Below are 15,773 nucleotides of genomic sequence, written 5' to 3'. Positions count from 1 at the left end.
GACATGTGTGTTAGTTCCCGCATATATATATGACGGATATTTACTTCAAAAGAAAAGGAGCAGGGGGGAGAAAAAGGTCAAGTCATAAGATGCGACGAGTTTAAGAGGCAGTGGCAGTGTTTCCACCAGCAGCAGCAGCACGCTCCAACGCCTCACGCCTTCCAGTACTGTTCGGGTCCAAGTACGGCTTCTCTCCCAGACTGACGGCTCGCTGACCCGTTCGGGGACCCAGACCCTCATAGTCATACGTCGCGGTGTGATAGACGCTTCGGTTGTCCCAGATTGCTATCATACACGATTCGAGTCAGTTAGTCGAACTTTTTTTATTCGTTGAGAAAGTTCTTTTCTTTAGCTAGGGTTGACACTCACCAAGATCATTCTTGTTCTGCCAGCGGAAACGCACTTGCAGATCGTGGTTATCCACAATCAGCCGCACGAACCACTGCAGCAGGTGCTCACTCTCCGCCTCCGCCAGGCCGTTGATGCGCTGCGCGTGGTGGCCCACGGCAAAGATGCTCTTCCATCCCGTCACGGGGTTGGTGCGCACGACCGGGTGGACGGCCGTGAGCTCGTCGCCGACGTTCTCGGGGGCGCCTCGGGGGGCAGTGTACAGCTGGAATTCGTTCTCTTTGGCGCTCTGGTTGAATGCCGGCTGCGCGAAGGTGGCTGTCAGGCCTTCGAGGAATTTCTGGTAGGGCTTTGAGATGCGGTCGTAGACTTCGTAGCCGGAGGCCCAGAGGGTGTCTAGAAACTCCATCAATCAGCTGCCAATAATAAAGAGACAGAGAGGTATGGGATAATCAACCAGGTCAGACGGTCCTAAGTATGGATAAGCCTTACCTCCTCCAGTCTTCGGCAGCTGCGTCAACCGCAGAATAGCATAGTCGCTGGGAATAGGCTCAAAGGTAATGTCACTGTGCCAGCCCTCCTTGGAGCTCTGCTTGGTTTGATACAGCGGCCGCTTGTAAAGCTTCTTGGCCTGCTCGGAGCTGATGACGCTGATCTCGTCGTCCTTGTCGCCGTGCTCGCGGGCAGAGTTGCTCACGGGGTGGATGTGCAGGCCCGACGTGCTCGGCTTGCCGGTCAGCTGGCCCAGACGATGAGCCAGTTCCTTTTGCAGGTCGTTGTCTAGGTCGTCCTGGCGGCGGAAGAAGACGACTCCTCGCTGGGAGACTGTATACAATGCCGTTCAGCTTTGCTTTGTCCTGAACAATAATCTGGTTGATCGACTTACCCGTGATGGCCAGGTCCCGGAGGAGTTCGTCAGAGTTAGGAGCACGCAGCCATTCCTTCAGATTGGCGGTGGGATATTCCCTGCCAATGACGGGAGTGACATCGAAGTGCTCGTACTGATCCAGGACCCCCTTCAGCTGGAGGGGTTCCCTTAGGAGCTTCGGCGTGGCTGCTGCCTTGACGGCCTCGACGCCCTGTCCTTCAACCACCTGTCCGGCCGCATCGGAGGCTGTGTCGAGAACTGAAGGTGCCATAATGAGGACGAGAATAATAAATTATAACCTCGACCAATCTGTCAGAGAGAAAGCAAGCTCGTCAGGGTATCTAAGAGATGTACTGTAGTACTACTATATAGTACTATTTCTGCTGCATACGAAGGGATTGGAAGAGGAAACCACTCGACTTTATAGCACAGCAACTTTCTGTCCAGATTAATTAATGATTAACCTTTCTCTCTCGATTGAGTGCACTCGCCAATTCCTCCTCAGATGACGATATCAGGAACTAGGAACCCAACCCAATTTCTGCGAGAGGGGCAAGCAGTCGTTGCTACCCCGCGTGTCGTAAGTACGGAGTAAGTTAACTATATGCATATGTGGGTAAATTGATTGAATCCAAATTGAGACGATATGCAAGGCCGCAGGAGTAAGTAACTATTGTGAATGGATAGATGACAATCAGAGAGAGATAGCCAAGTGGACATCGGTATGCAAGTGTAGAGTATCATATCTTCCATTGCCGTCTTATCCGCTCAATAATAACGATACCTAGCTGATGAGTGAGTTAGTCAATAAACTCTCGTGTCGTGGGATGTTGTTTGAACGGGTCGAGATGAGATGATTTCCGCGGTTGATTGCGCAACTTTCTTATCGATGGGACTGGCCTGCATATGTACAGTATGCAACGCACCTGCCTCGTTAATCAAGGTTCGGGTAATTCATATTATTATTTTTTATCATTATCATTATTGTTATGACTTACATGTGCCTATTATTAATTGACTGCCTTAATGATATGATTCATGATTTTTACTTGGGGCTGGACTGACTAATAGTAGTGCTGAAATCAGCCAGACAAGACGAGTTTATTTATTTGGATTGAAAAAAAAAGGAAGAAGAACCTGCAATAAACGAATAGTGTAATCATTTCTACTATTTTTTGCTCAGAAGTTCACTGATAATAAGTACTTCTAACCACGTTTAGTTTACAGGCTAACTCCCATCTATCCTACAGAATAAATCCAAATTGATGGCCGTCACAATGACACAGGACACATACCTGTACAGTCTTTTATAAAAAGGTAATATACATTAAAATACATAGGGCCTGCTGTCAGTTTTGGCCGTTGAAAGAGACCCGGTGAGCTGCCAGCTGCTCTCAGGAAGAGCGTCTGTCTGGACGAGTTGTCCAACTCGGAATTTACCATCACAGACATGTCATTGCGGCGCCAGGCTGAAGGAACTTCGCAGTGGAAAGATCGATACCCATGTGCACTGCACTTTTTGTTGGGCGCGTGGCTTGTTTTGTATCGCCAATGCAGATCATAATATCCAATGTGGATATAAGTTTGACCGATGTTTGTGACCGACATCACAACGCAACGATCGAAAAGAGCCGATTTCGCCTGCTATCCACCGTCCTACCTCTTCGCAGCGGTAGGTGTCCAGGATTCCGGCTGCCAGTTCTCACTTGGACCTCCCGCCTGCCTGGCCCATGGATTGGTATCTGGTTTGATCTTCCCTGCTTGTTCCTGGAGCTCCGCCTGGCCCTGGACGGCGTTCGCTACGCCAGGCCGCCTATCCGGACTAGGAGCGGCATTCGTCGGTGGATTTAACGTCGCATCGCTCGTTCGAGTCGCAGGCCCCGGTTGCTGCGTTTGAGGACGGTCGAGGTAGGATGGTTTGCTGGCCCAACGTTCGTCGGCGAGCTGCGCGAGTTTCTTGATCTGTAGCTGTCGGATTACGTCCTGCTGCTGTTCCTCGAGGCTGGGAGGGTCATTGCGGACATAGCGAAGCCACTGATGCCACTGGGCTGTATACAAGTCAGTTAGATATAGTTCGAGAGAGAAGAAGGGGCTGCATACGGGAAATCTTCACGTCCGCATAGTGGGTCTTGCGGTTGTATTTCACGATGCGTCGAAGACGGTTGCTGTTCAATGCGTCCTTGAACTCCCAGAAAGTGTTCCCATCCAGATCGACCCCTATTATTTATGACCCTTAGAAGTTAGCAGGCATCTGGACCCGTCTGGACTGTGGAGAGATGTCGGCCCGTATTAATACATACCAACCAAGAAGGATCTCCGCCACGGCAGTCGCAGGCTCTTCCACTTGAACCACAGACTGTTCACCGGACCCATTGTATCCAGGTGCTAGTATTGTACTCAGCCACGGTCAGGGGTGTTGTATGGGGCGGGCGTGAAGAATGGGGAATCGAAGCTGGCGTGGAAGCTATAGGAAGCTACTATTCGCATTATTATTTTTAGTTCGGACGTCATCGGACTGCGGGCCTCTCTCCTTCGACTGACATTCCCTACAAACCCCTTTCTTTCTTTAAATTTCTCTCTGCAGGGATAGTTATCCTTCGATGTGTTGATGCGTTTCGATCAGTATACTCCCATAAACATAAAATAATTTTCTCTTTCCTGACTGTGAAGAAAAGAAAAAGTTCCTCAATTCCGACGCCGTGACGAATTCGCCGCAGCCCCCGCGACCGCCGCTCGCGCTGACGCCAAGCGTTTGCTCAGCCAAACGAGCCGACGACAGGCAACCATCCATTCAATCGTTACATGGTGTAAATGAGAGGGATATCTCGAAGGAAATAAAAGATGGCATCAGTCAGATCGCTGGATAGAGACTTGCGCGATATGCGCCTGTCCAAGTATTCCCCGCAGGCAGCAAACGAAGTGCGCGAATGGATCGAGGAGATGTTGAATGAGAAGCTTGCTCCTGGGGATCTTATCAATGCGCTGAAAGATGGCGTGGCTCTTTGCAAGTATGATTTGCAGAAAAAAAAGTATGTCCTCATTGGAGAGTCACTGATGTAGTACAGGCTCGTCAATCTTATCGTTTCTCCGCCCGTCAAGTATAAGCAGTCGAACATGCCCTTCGTGCAGATGGAGAACATCTCGCACTTCCTTCACGCGTGTCAGAATCCCCCCTTGAGCCTGCCTCCACACGATGTCTTTCTTACGGTTGATCTCTACGAGAAGAAGGATCCAGCACAAGTACTACAGTGCCTGGGCGCTTTCAGTAGAAGAGCCAACGATATCGATCCCAAGAAGTTTCCTCGCTCAATAGGGGGCTTCAAAAGCAAAAGTGAAGTTCTGAGTCCGCAGGGAACGGGAGCTAGCAATGGCAGTGAGACAAGCTCTACGTCTGGAGGAGCAACTCCATCACGTTCCCCTGCATCAAAGCCAGTCGCCGTAAGCAGCTGGAGCAAAAAGAATGATGAAACGACCACGGCACCGGCGTGGAATATACACCAATACGGATATATGGGCGGCGCAAGTCAGGGCAATCAGGGAATCACCTTCGGAGCACGACGACAAATCACGAGCCCCGCCCCAGAGGTGCCCAGTCTCGCAGAAAAGGAAAGACGTCGTCGTGAGGCCGAAGCGGAAAAGGAACGACAGCGCAAGGAGGAAGAGGCGAGAAAACAGAAGGAGAGAGAAGAGGACGAGAAACGGGCCAAGGCGGAAGAAGAGCGCCGCTGGGCGGAGGAAACAGAACGGTTAAGAGAGAAAGAGCGCCGTGAAGTGGAGGAGGAGAAGAAACGGTGGGACGAAGAAAAGCGAAGGTGGGAGGAAGAAGAACAGCGCCGTCTCAGGGAGGAGAAAGAGGCAGAGGAGAGGCACGAGAGAGAACGACAGCGCAAGCGAACCACCAGCGACGCCCGACTGAACGGCCAATTCCTCAGCCAATATCAGGCCAGCCAGAAAGCGGCCGACGCGCAGTCGGCGGAGGCACAACGCATCAAAGAGCTGGAACGGGAGCTCGCACTGGCCAAGGAGCGAGAACGGCAATATGAGCGCGAACGTCAAGAGCTTCTGGCGAGAGAGAGAGCAAGATCTCGCTCGCGAAGTCGGAGTCGTACGCGTCCCGTGCAGCCTAGCTATGATCTGTCTTCTCAAGAAGCAGAACGCAAGCTCCTCCGATCCGAATGGCAGAAACAGCAGAACGGCGCAGCAGACACAGCCGATACCCATCCTCCACCTACTCCTCCTCGTCCAACAGCACAGACGTCGACGACGTCCCCCTCACGGCCACTTCCAGATCCTACGCGCGCCGGCGGATTGGCATCCAAGACGCTGCTGGAGCGGGAAATGGAGCGCGAACGGGAACGCCAGCGCGAGTGGGAGGAGAGCCAGAAGCAGACGCAGGAAGCCGCCAAACGGGGGCTGAAGGATAACATAGGCACAGGGCCTGGAGAGGGCGCCTGGAACGTGCATCAGTATGGGTATCTCGGCGGGGACAACCAGAACCGGGGAGGACCCGGTCTGGGCGTGGGAGGGGCGAGACGTCAGATTGTCGGGACGAGACCTCCGCCATAAACAGGAAATCAAAAATAGAGGAGAAACAAGACGAGTGGGAGTGAGGAGTGAGGAGGGAAAGTGAAGTGCCTACCTATCAAAAAAGAGGAAAGAATATAGCAAGGGGAGAGGCAACCGGGGTGAAAGAAAATGCTTCAGAAGACTTCAAATTCTCGAGCTCATACCCCATCCATTATCCGGGATGTCACTGTGTTATATTTTATTACATTTATTTATTCTACTCTGTCATTTCCCTAGTGGCTAGCTAACTAGCTGACTGCCCACTAGTGATCTTGCTTATTATTACTCCAGTCTTCTGATTCTTCTTATTCACCCTTCCTTTTTTTTGGAGCTAGATATTACCCTTCATCTTTGTCATCTGTATTTTCTTCGTGTTTGTAATTAGTAGTTAGCTAGCTAGCTATGCAGTATTTCTGTTATATTATGGGCGAGCTGGGGAATAAAATTATTATATTATAGCTAAGAGCTTAGGATCGTCTTTTCTTGTCTTCCATCTTTTCTCTTACATATCGAGAATAGGAGAACAGAAGGGAAGGGTTAATTAATTGAAAATAACAATGACAGTAACCATAACCATAAGAATTAAAAAAAAATAAATCGAGGCTAGGATAAATTGTTTTTACGGACTTGATTCGGTATATATGTATCTGCCTTATTGTATTGTATCCTATTCAAAGTCACAGTTCATGCTGTTATCTCCGGCTGCCGGACAAAACAGCAGTTGTGCTGCGGGAGAGACAAAGAGCTTGATAGGAGGTATATATATAGTATTGTATGTACTGTACAATAAAGCGTATGGCCTAGGTAATCTAAAATCACCTCCTTGAGTTGCAAATGTGGAAGAAGACCAGTCACCAGAGTCTTCCGGAACAGTCTTTGCGACAGGTTCAGCCAATGTAATCCGAAGACTTATCGCCGGGGTTCGCTGTTTCTCTGGGCCCCGGTTATCATCTCTGGGGTGCCATGAACATCGAAATGCGCACATGCTTGATGGATAGTTCCGGTATCATGGTCGGGACACGAACCATCCCTCAGGCCTCCAGCCCGGATGGTCTTGAGTGTCGATTTCCTGTCACGACGTAGCGGGCCCGGATCGAGGTGCGGATGCGTATAGACACCGACTTAACCTGTCTGTCATGTATGACAATTTTCGGCTTGAATACGCGAGTGATGCTCCTTTCATTATAATATTTCGTCTCAACTCTGCTCCTGCGGCAGGATATCCTCAATCAGGAACAGCAGTCGTTCTCCGCTTTCGATGAGCCAGCACCACTCTATGTCCTCCACCCTCCGGCTGTTCTGACTTCGTCGGACTTCAACCTGCGCCTTCTCATTCCGAGCCAGGATGCCCTCCATCACAGTCTGCCTCAGTTCGGGCGTGTTACGAAGCATGTTATCATCAGCTAAGAGTCGGATTAACGATTCGAGGAGAATTGACACCTTGGCGTTGTCAACCACGCTTGCGGTGTTCGCGGCGTATGGCAAGAAACATTCTTCAAGCTTCTTCTGGCTCAGATATGCTTCGTCGGACTCTGGAGCACTGTTTTCGAGCATGCGGAAGAGAAGAATTTCACATAGGGAGCTCTGCGCGGCGGGCGAAAAATTGGGAAGGGCTGATGGCATCACAAACGCTTGGAAGATGGGCAGTGGCAGATGGCGAATGTTCTCTACAAACAAGTGATACAACTCCTCGAGCGGCATGAAAGCTTTTGGAAGTTGCTGGGACACTGTTGACAGAAGGTGGAGGAGACGTTGACGTAGTGCAAGAGACTGGAAGCCTCCGAGAGATGCTACACCTCCATCCGCATAGATGTTGTCCGGCAGCTCATATGACTCATTCTCCGCAGCTCGCGCAGCAGTCTCACTCTGTTTTGTTCCTCTTCTCGCTCGTTTTGGACGAGTCCTCGATATCTCTGCTTCGTCGGATTCCTCTTCGTCCGGGGCCATGTAATCGCCGTATTGGTCTTCGTCAATATTCACATCCGCCTCTCTTTTCTTGAGCTTATCCTCCTCGCGATTAAGCTCCTTCAACTCATTTTTGAACACCTCGCGAAACTCACTAACGGACGTCGCACTTCCGTCAGCAAATATGGCTCGTAGGATCCGGCGATTCCGTCCGTAGTTCATATTGCCAGTCGTCAAGTATTTGAATATCAAGCTCTGCTTGAGGATCTGTTCACGACGTTTGCTGGGCGTAGCAGGCTGTGAGCTCTCCCCCAGATCCTCGAGCTGCTTGAGGCGCTCATTCCAATCGTCTTCCAGCACCTCGCACATGAATTGCAGCCAAAGCTGCCATCTCTCCCATCGGCGCGGGTGCAAGACCGAGCAGTTGAACGCCCATCCGACAGCATGCCAGAAATCCTCGGCCCGAAACCATAGAGAGCCTGACTGCCCAAGGTCAAGATTTAGAGGGGCCATTTCGTCATCCCGGACGGCGCTGGACATTCCGCCATCCTCAGCACGGCGACGGCCCCCATGGCGCGACGAATTAAAGTGGGTGAATGTGAAAGCAACATCGAATTTTGCCGATATAGGTCCAACCAGAGTATTCGTCAATCGCAGTAGCTGCAGCGCTAAAGTGGCAGCCGCTTGTTCCTCTGTCGTCTTGGCCCGGGTGGTAGTGGATGGATGAACAAGAAGTGTGGCCGCGATGGCCAGATGCGGAGGGGATGGGACAAAAGCCGGGCTTGAGGCAACTGTTCCGCAGGTCAAGATGTTCAGTAAAAGACTTAGGGCCTGGGAATCTGTGAGACAAAAGTACTGTTAGCTTTTTCAGTCTTCTCCAGTATGCTTTTGGCAGAGAAGGATGGTACGAACAAAGCTTCTCTTCAAAATAAATCCCGCAGTGCTGGCGCAACTCGAAGGGAAGAGGCTTTGCAGGACGGTAATCGTCGCTGGCCATTGCCGGAGAACGCAGATAGCTGGCTTCAGGTTGTTAGAATAAGCCGTTGTTCCTTACTCCGTAGTAATTCAGTCGCGTTTCAGGAGTCGCGACGCTCCCCTTATCGATAAGGATCCGCGCCAGTGGGCCGCGGGTAGTGCTACAAAACGGGTAGCCAATTAATTAATTGCTCTTTAAGAAGAAATGGAGCTCACGTCATCGGCTTCTCGATATAGAAGCCCTGGATGATATGAAACCCCGCTTGCAACCTTGGCGGCAGGGTTTTACTAGAAGGCTAGATCTTGGTGACACTGGGAGATTTGGTAATTGCCGCCTCTTCTACCATCACGGCCGTATCGACTGAGGCTGCAGTAGGAGCCGACTCGTGCCTATCTTTGCCTTTCTGACTAGACCACATGCCAAAGGTTCTTGTTGGAAGGAAAGGCTTTTCGTGAACTATGTGCTCTGTTTGAAAGCCGCCCTGCTTCTCAGGTCCATCGTAAGGCGCTCAATTCCATCACCGGTTGAATTGCCACCATATCTATGCTCGCCGTCCAGACGCATTACTCGCAGTCCTTTGTTTTTCAGAATAGTTAATTGTCCTGTGCAAACAGTCGAATTATTACAATGTCCACTGGTGAGAGCGCCAGATACTTCAGTCATCCCGACCAATGAGCTCTCGTCCCCAAAGGAAATCGACGAGTCGACGAGGACATTCCACGTGACAGCGGAGCGGAGATGACCCGAATTGGAAGCACGGACCAGATGCATCTTGGCATTCATCTCCACGTTGTGACACGTGATCATCCAAGTCCTCCCCAGCGCAGCATCACGTATAGAGGATGATATCCCCCCATCAAAGCCTCCGCTGATGGGGAGATATCAGTTCACCAATAAATACGAGGAGCCAGTCAAGGCATTAATCAAGCTGAAGTGTCACCTTCCATCATCAGCCAGGAGACGACCTAGCCGTTTCTACACCAGATTAAGACAGACGTCGTGAGCCTCCGCTACTTTCATGCAGCGAGGCGACATCTCCGTTGTACGGACAGTTTCTTCCTGTTCATAACAGTATTAATAGAAAATGGTATTTATTCAGAAACTCTTTCGAGTCGAAGGGGGAAAAAAAGGGATATAGAACAGAGAAAGAAGCCACACAAGATCTGCTCAATCGAATTGTTCCTGCAAGAGGATAGAATAAGAACGCGCAACTCTCCGAAAAAAAATATTGACCGACTTGATCATCTCCATTCAAACTCCCAATTTCAATTTCACCTCCATACGCCTTGCGGAAAGCCAAAGCGTACGTACAGTACCTTCGCTCGCGGGATGCATGCATTCGAAGACCAAACACAAATCACAATTGAACCAAAAAAAAAGAAAAAAATAATGGGGAAGGAAGTAGAAGAGAAGAGAGATGGCTGATAAGTAAGAATCGGCTGAGAGAAATAGAACAGCTGGAAGAGATGCCTCATTTCTATTTTTTGGGTTTGGGTTTGTTTTCCTTTTGTGAACGCCACAACTGCAAATTAATTTAACCTTATCCTATCTAACAGAGGGAAGACACCCAAGGAGAATTTGTGAATGGCAGAGTACCCGTGGCGACGGTCTCTGTTCAACCTCACAGTCGGTCCATGCGCAAAGATTCAGAAAGGAGTGGTATATATTTCGAAAGATCGAACCAATGGCGGAGGGTGTCGCAATAACAGGAAGAAACGCTAGGAGTCGTCTGGGATATCCGAGAACAAACCTATCCGCATTCGATGGGACTGGCTGGAGTTAGCAGACATGTCCATGGTGTATGCACAGGCAGCAGCACTCACAATCGGGAGTTTCGGGATGACGACACCCAAAGTTGCAAGGAAATTGATTAAGAAATAAGTCAAGTCGTAGTGCGTATAATGAGTGCTCAGGAGAAATAGAAGGATTGGTACGCTGAGAAGGAACTTCTTGGCCGGCGTGTACTGATCCCCGTTGTCGATTTGCTCCCACATGTTGAGATTGTCGTAGGCACCCGCATTGAACTCGAACGGGATTCCCCGCACCCAGTGGAACATAATGAAGGTGACGAACATGTAGGTGATGTTGGTGAGCGTCCACGACGTCTCCTGTGAGACCCCCGGGATGATGTCATAAAAGATCTTCAAGGCAGCGATCAAGACGAAATGGATGGTCCAAGCACCTATCTGACCGTTAGCATCTGCCACCGGTTGTGTTCTGCCGACACCGCAACCGGTGTGACAAGCAACAACCGCCTCACTCACCCTTGGCATTGACCCAGTTGGCGTTCAGATTCGGTAAGGCAGCCTGGTCACTGGTGTGCTCGATGGACTCCGGGGGCTCCTGGTAGATGATGCTGCTCGATCTCCTTCGCCTTGCTGATTTTCCTTGACTCATCCTGGAATCCGGTGACGACCGATGTGGTCCGTCGACCTCCGGCGGGAAGGAGATGGTTCGGGGAATGAGAAGGGACGACAGCTTGGCGGTGTTGGACGAAGACGCGCTAGAGAGGGATAGAGGATGGGACACGAAGTGGGAGACGACGACGCCTTTCCTTGGAGTCGTCTGCAGCCAAAGGTAGAGCGGGGGGAGCTGGCGGAGTCAGGAATCGAATCGGTTGGAAGGGCACGCTTTCGGCCTATAACACGGGAGCAGGGACAGCGAAGGAGAGTCGACCGAGACCCAGAGGAATTAATGGCAACGAAGAAAGATAAGGGCAAAGACACAGTGGCTAGAGGGACAAGTAACAAAGGGAACGTGAGAGCGTGGTTGGCAAGGGATCAGACTGGGGGGAGTTGGATGGTGAGCAGTGAAGGAGCAGGCAAAGCACTAATAATTGGTGGACAGCTTGCTTGCTGGCGGGAAGCGGGAAGGCCAGAGAGCAATTCTGCACGTGCTTACCCGTAGTCTGTACAACTTATTACTCCATAGACTACTACAAGCCTACAGATCAACGAGGAGAGGAATCAGGATAATCGTCTGGGCCTGGCTGGGCCTGGTCTGGGTCTGGTCTTGGCATGTCTCGGGGCATTCGAGAACACGTAAGTTTACACGTTAGGGACGTAGCTAGGGGACTACAGATCCAACTAGTCCATGCTGCTACACACCAACAACCATCGTCAGTCTGGGCAGGACTCGATCTTGTGCTCTTTGCCTGTCTGGGGTCGTCCTCGCCGGCGCTAAACAGTTAAACTGGAGCCAGTCACTAATAATACGATTGGAATGGCAATTGGGAGCAACAAGAGGCAGGCTGCCCAGGGATGATTTCATTGGTTGAGCCGGAAAAGGGTGCTTCTGGCCCGTGGCGGCCGCCGTAACACTTTTCTCCAGGCCACACGCGGAGCGCCGTAACGAAGTCGAGAAGTCTATGAACGATAGCGGATTCAATGACGATATTCTTATCGCCTCTAATTCTTCTCCAGTACCGGCCGTGAGATCTACATCAGAGTTTCAACTATCTCAACGGCATGAGCAACTCCTCAGGCGATGAGAATGATTCTCGCACTGCCTCCGTCGGATTGCAGCGCCCCCACTCGAATGGCTCCAGCGGCGCCTCACGACAGAGCTCCAGAGACCAGAGGATAGGGAAGAAACAAGCGCGGAGAAAGGGGAGGGTTGGCCATACGGATGTCCGTGATTTTGTTCCCCAGGGTGGCACGTTCAGTGCTGCTGCTCTAGAAGTCGATCCGGACAGTGCAGAAAGTGCGGACAGTGCGGACACTGCTTCGTCCTCCGGATCAAGCTCATCAGACAGCGAAGACGAGTCGGGATCGGAACAGGAGAAGTCTTCGGAAAGTCAGAAACCGCTGGGTAGCGTTCCGGTAGCCATAAATTGGAACAAAGGAAGCCGCAGTACTATCCGCACGTCGCTCACTGGGAAAACGTCGCGCCCTGGCGGGAATGCTTCGACGACTGCTTTTGAATCCGTCAATGGAAAGTACTGGCGAAGTCGCAGCGCCTCTGTTTCAAGCGAGGAGTCACAAGGTCATACACAAGCTGACGGACGCGCGGATGGCGACCGCGCGAGAGCGGACCAAAAGCCATACTTTGTCGATGACTCTGACGGTTCAGAAACGGGGGAGGTTTCGGAAGGTGGTGACTCCATAATGTTGAATCTTGGTGGGAACGACGAAGCTGGTCTTGACCGGGCTGGGGATGAGCCGCCAGCTGAATCAGAGCCTTTTAGAATTGATACTCAACCAGACCCTGGTTTTGTGACGGCCAATGGGTCAGCAGACCATAGCGCACTGGAAACAGATGGGATGGAAAAGCCCAGTCGATCGAAAGAGGATGCGTTTCGCATCTTATCTGAGAAATACAGCACACCTCCATCGATCCTTGCCGATCTGAACGTCAAGGACCTGGAGATTCAGGCCCGGCATTTCTTCTACAATCGCAGCATCCATGACATTGATCTCAAGCAGCCCATTGCTTGTACGGAATGTCTACAGGAGGGCCATCTCGCTATTGTGTGCCCCACAAAAGAGGTGTGTTCTCCCCCATCTTTTACCCGCATGGACATGGACGCAACTGGCTAACATCATCAGTGCGAACACTGTGGAGCGTGGGATCTCCACGAGAGTAATTTTTGTCCCTCCTGGAGAAGGTGCCAAAAATGTCGAGAACGAGGTCATGACGCGAACAGCTGCAACTCGGCTCTCAAGGGATCTGCCGCAGAAGTCCCCTGCGATTACTGCGGGGCAGATACCCATTTAGAAGATGAGTGTGATATTATGTGGAAGTTCCCCAGGCACCCCCCGTTCCCGGGTCCGATTGTCGTGTCCATCTCTTGCAGCTACTGTACCAGCCAGCACCATCTCATGGGCGACTGTCCGTCGCTGCCAGGCCCGACGAGGTCCTCTTCATGGACCTTGAAAGGCTATGATCCAGCCATGATCACAAATCTGAACGACGTACTGGGGCCCCGGCCAGTAGCAGGTCGAACGACCATGAACGGTAGTAACAAAGGTGGCATGAAAATCAAAGGGCGTGCTGGTCCACGTTCGCCGACTCCAGACAGCGACGACGACAACCACAACCTGCTCGACCATCCCGGTCGTCGAGACCCGGCCAGCAGTCGAAATGCCGGTCGTCCCAACATCCGCATTGGCAGCGGGATTGGGAAGAACCGCAACCTCTCAGGAGGACCACCACCGCAGCAGCAGAACAATGGCGGCAGACAGCCCTACCGGGATCGACAGAACGGTCCTGGGGCTTCCCAACACCGTCAACAACAACGCTCCCTGTCTCCAGGCCGAAGATCGCATCCTCCCCCACCACGACGCGGCGGCGGACGCGGAGGCAGGCGAGAAGCGTATCGCCCGATGCCCAGTGCGGGTAAAAAAGCATGGGATAAGTTCCGACTGTAGAAGAGGGTTGGCTCTACCTCTATTATGCTTACACCGTAAATGCATATACGGCGTTTTTCTGTTTCTCGTCACTCTGGTATCTGGTGTTTGATGTCCGCATCGTCTGTTTGATGAAATGGGAGGTCTCTTGCGTTGCGTATGCATGTCTTTCTTAGGTAGCTTCCTACGGTTCCGATGAAGAGTGTAATGACTGAATGAATAATGTAGACTAACCAACGACAAAAAAAAAATAGCTGGCTGGTATGATACCCTAGGTAATTTCTGTATGTATTCCAACTTGACATTATTTATATTTTTACATACAACAACTTGCTTGTCTCATGACTGGCTGCTGCAGCTGCCATCATTGTCTCCCACAAACCCCCTGTCCAGAATCTCAATCAGATCATCGAGTCGGTTAATGCAGAGATCCGTATGCGGATGCTCCTTGAGATGCGCATTGCGATCGTTGAGGAGCAACACGGTAGCAGCACCAGCGGCGTGACCGGCTGTCATGTCGTCGATACTATCGCCCACCTACAGCTATGTAAGAAATAAAAATACCGCGAAAGGGGGGTGCAAGTTCGGATGTTGCCCTACCATAATCATACTCTCAGCACGGTTCTCCAGACCCCATTCCCGCGCAATGTGCAGAATCCCCGCTGGGTCAGGCTTGGGGAGAAGATCGGGCGTGTCTCGCGTGATGATGGGCTGGAAGACGTGTTTGGGGAGGTGGTTCTGGAGGAGGTGGGTTACTGGTGCTCTGCCGTCACATCAGTAATCAGTAAGAAAGAAAAAAAAAAAGGCCATGAGCATGATTCAACTGGGGATATACTCGAAATTCCGCGTACACAGCGCCCTTCTCATCCCGCGCGCTTCGAGGTAATCCATCAGCTCGACGAGACCGGGCTGGGGCTGCTGTTGCAGCATCGCCTCGCGCTCGATGGCTCGGATTTTGGCGACGGCGTCGGTGCGGTCTGCGTCCGTTGGCAGGTTGCGGATGTGGTCGAGGATGTCGACTGAGCGGTCCATTCCTAATGCGGCGCTATCCACGACGACAACGGCCATATTAATTTCTGGGTTGTCTGATGAGGAGGCCTCATTGGAGAGAGGGGGAGATTTCGTACCGCATTTGAGCGAACATGTAGTGCTGCGGGAGGCTGTTCGTTTCATGTCAATATTGAGCCTGAAGATATTCCTGGATTAAGAAACTCAAATTATAACAAGTTGAACAAGAATACTAAAGAAAGAGATAAATAAATAAATATAAATGTGTTTTCTAGGAAAATAGTGTTTATACGGAGTAGAAGCTTTATGCATCTCACAATCAAAATGATTTGCCAGATAACGAGCATGCAGTTGACAAAGACATCATTAGGAAAAAAAAAAAGAGCACGCTTTGGAGAGAAACAGCGTTCAAGTTGACCATTCCCAAACCATCAACTGGAGACATCAGGGAAATACCTACCAAAGCGTCCCATCGACATCAAAAACAATCCCTTCCAATCTCGGCGCATCTGACTTCGTGCCCGGCTCCTGTCTCAGTGGCGCAAACCTGCGCGGACGCGGAGGCGTGTTTCCAGCGACAGAGGCCATAGCTTTTCGACCTGAAGATGATAATGCAAATGCCAGTAATAGAGACTGAGACGATCGGATAGGCAATACCCGGTGGGCCAAAAGAAAGGCCATCAATCCGCGATGGCCAGGCTTGTTTGCGTGTCTTCTTATGTGTTCGGGTAGAAGACCAGGTGTGATGAATTTC

The 15,773-nt window shown here is 51.1% G+C and overlaps 7 protein-coding genes across 7 annotated transcripts; 2 read left to right on the top strand and 5 right to left on the bottom strand.

Moving 5' to 3' along the window:
• Positions 1-100: 100 nt before the first annotated feature.
• VTN77DRAFT_3911 (uncharacterized protein) lies at positions 101-1,487 on the bottom strand (the record flags this gene model as incomplete). Its single annotated transcript, XM_069419912.1, has 4 exons — positions 101-285; positions 370-744; positions 841-1,173; positions 1,235-1,487. 4 exons carry the CDS (start codon positions 1,485-1,487, stop codon positions 101-103), a joined length of 1,146 nt encoding a protein of 381 aa, XP_069278029.1.
• A 1,385-nt stretch (positions 1,488-2,872) lies between these two features.
• VTN77DRAFT_3910 (uncharacterized protein) lies at positions 2,873-3,589 on the bottom strand (the record flags this gene model as incomplete). The annotated part of the gene is made up of 3 exons (XM_069419911.1): positions 2,873-3,264; positions 3,317-3,433; positions 3,517-3,589. The coding sequence occupies 3 exons, from the start codon at positions 3,587-3,589 to the stop codon at positions 2,873-2,875; spliced, it is 582 nt and encodes a 193-aa protein (XP_069278028.1).
• Positions 3,590-4,057: 468 nt separating this feature from the next.
• Positions 4,058-5,782, top strand: VTN77DRAFT_3909 (uncharacterized protein; the record flags this gene model as incomplete). The annotated part of the gene is made up of 2 exons (XM_069419909.1): positions 4,058-4,224; positions 4,282-5,782. 2 exons carry the CDS (start codon positions 4,058-4,060, stop codon positions 5,780-5,782), a joined length of 1,668 nt encoding a protein of 555 aa, XP_069278027.1.
• Positions 5,783-6,979: 1,197 nt separating this feature from the next.
• VTN77DRAFT_3908 (uncharacterized protein) lies at positions 6,980-8,684 on the bottom strand (the record flags this gene model as incomplete). The annotated part of the gene is made up of 2 exons (XM_069419908.1): positions 6,980-8,526; positions 8,600-8,684. The coding sequence occupies 2 exons, from the start codon at positions 8,682-8,684 to the stop codon at positions 6,980-6,982; spliced, it is 1,632 nt and encodes a 543-aa protein (XP_069278026.1).
• Positions 8,685-10,381: 1,697 nt separating this feature from the next.
• On the bottom strand, positions 10,382-11,060 carry VTN77DRAFT_3907 (uncharacterized protein; the record flags this gene model as incomplete). Its single annotated transcript, XM_069419907.1, has 3 exons — positions 10,382-10,432; positions 10,487-10,845; positions 10,928-11,060. The coding sequence occupies 3 exons, from the start codon at positions 11,058-11,060 to the stop codon at positions 10,382-10,384; spliced, it is 543 nt and encodes a 180-aa protein (XP_069278025.1).
• A 1,070-nt stretch (positions 11,061-12,130) lies between these two features.
• VTN77DRAFT_3906 (uncharacterized protein) lies at positions 12,131-14,032 on the top strand (the record flags this gene model as incomplete). Its single annotated transcript, XM_069419906.1, has 2 exons — positions 12,131-13,150; positions 13,211-14,032. 2 exons carry the CDS (start codon positions 12,131-12,133, stop codon positions 14,030-14,032), a joined length of 1,842 nt encoding a protein of 613 aa, XP_069278024.1.
• A 318-nt stretch (positions 14,033-14,350) lies between these two features.
• VTN77DRAFT_3905 (uncharacterized protein) lies at positions 14,351-15,607 on the bottom strand (the record flags this gene model as incomplete). The annotated part of the gene is made up of 5 exons (XM_069419905.1): positions 14,351-14,548; positions 14,612-14,774; positions 14,847-15,056; positions 15,139-15,171; positions 15,480-15,607. 5 exons carry the CDS (start codon positions 15,605-15,607, stop codon positions 14,351-14,353), a joined length of 732 nt encoding a protein of 243 aa, XP_069278023.1.
• Between the last annotated feature and the right edge of the window lie 166 nt (positions 15,608-15,773).

Source organism: Rasamsonia byssochlamydoides, assembly GCF_041956645.1.
Source record: "Rasamsonia byssochlamydoides strain NRRL 3658 unplaced genomic scaffold VTN77scaffold_28, whole genome shotgun sequence".
Taxonomy (NCBI): Eukaryota; Fungi; Ascomycota; class Eurotiomycetes; order Eurotiales; family Trichocomaceae; genus Rasamsonia; species Rasamsonia byssochlamydoides.
The sequence above is the reverse complement of the archived record's forward strand: the minus strand, read 5'-3'. Positions and strand labels throughout refer to the sequence as shown.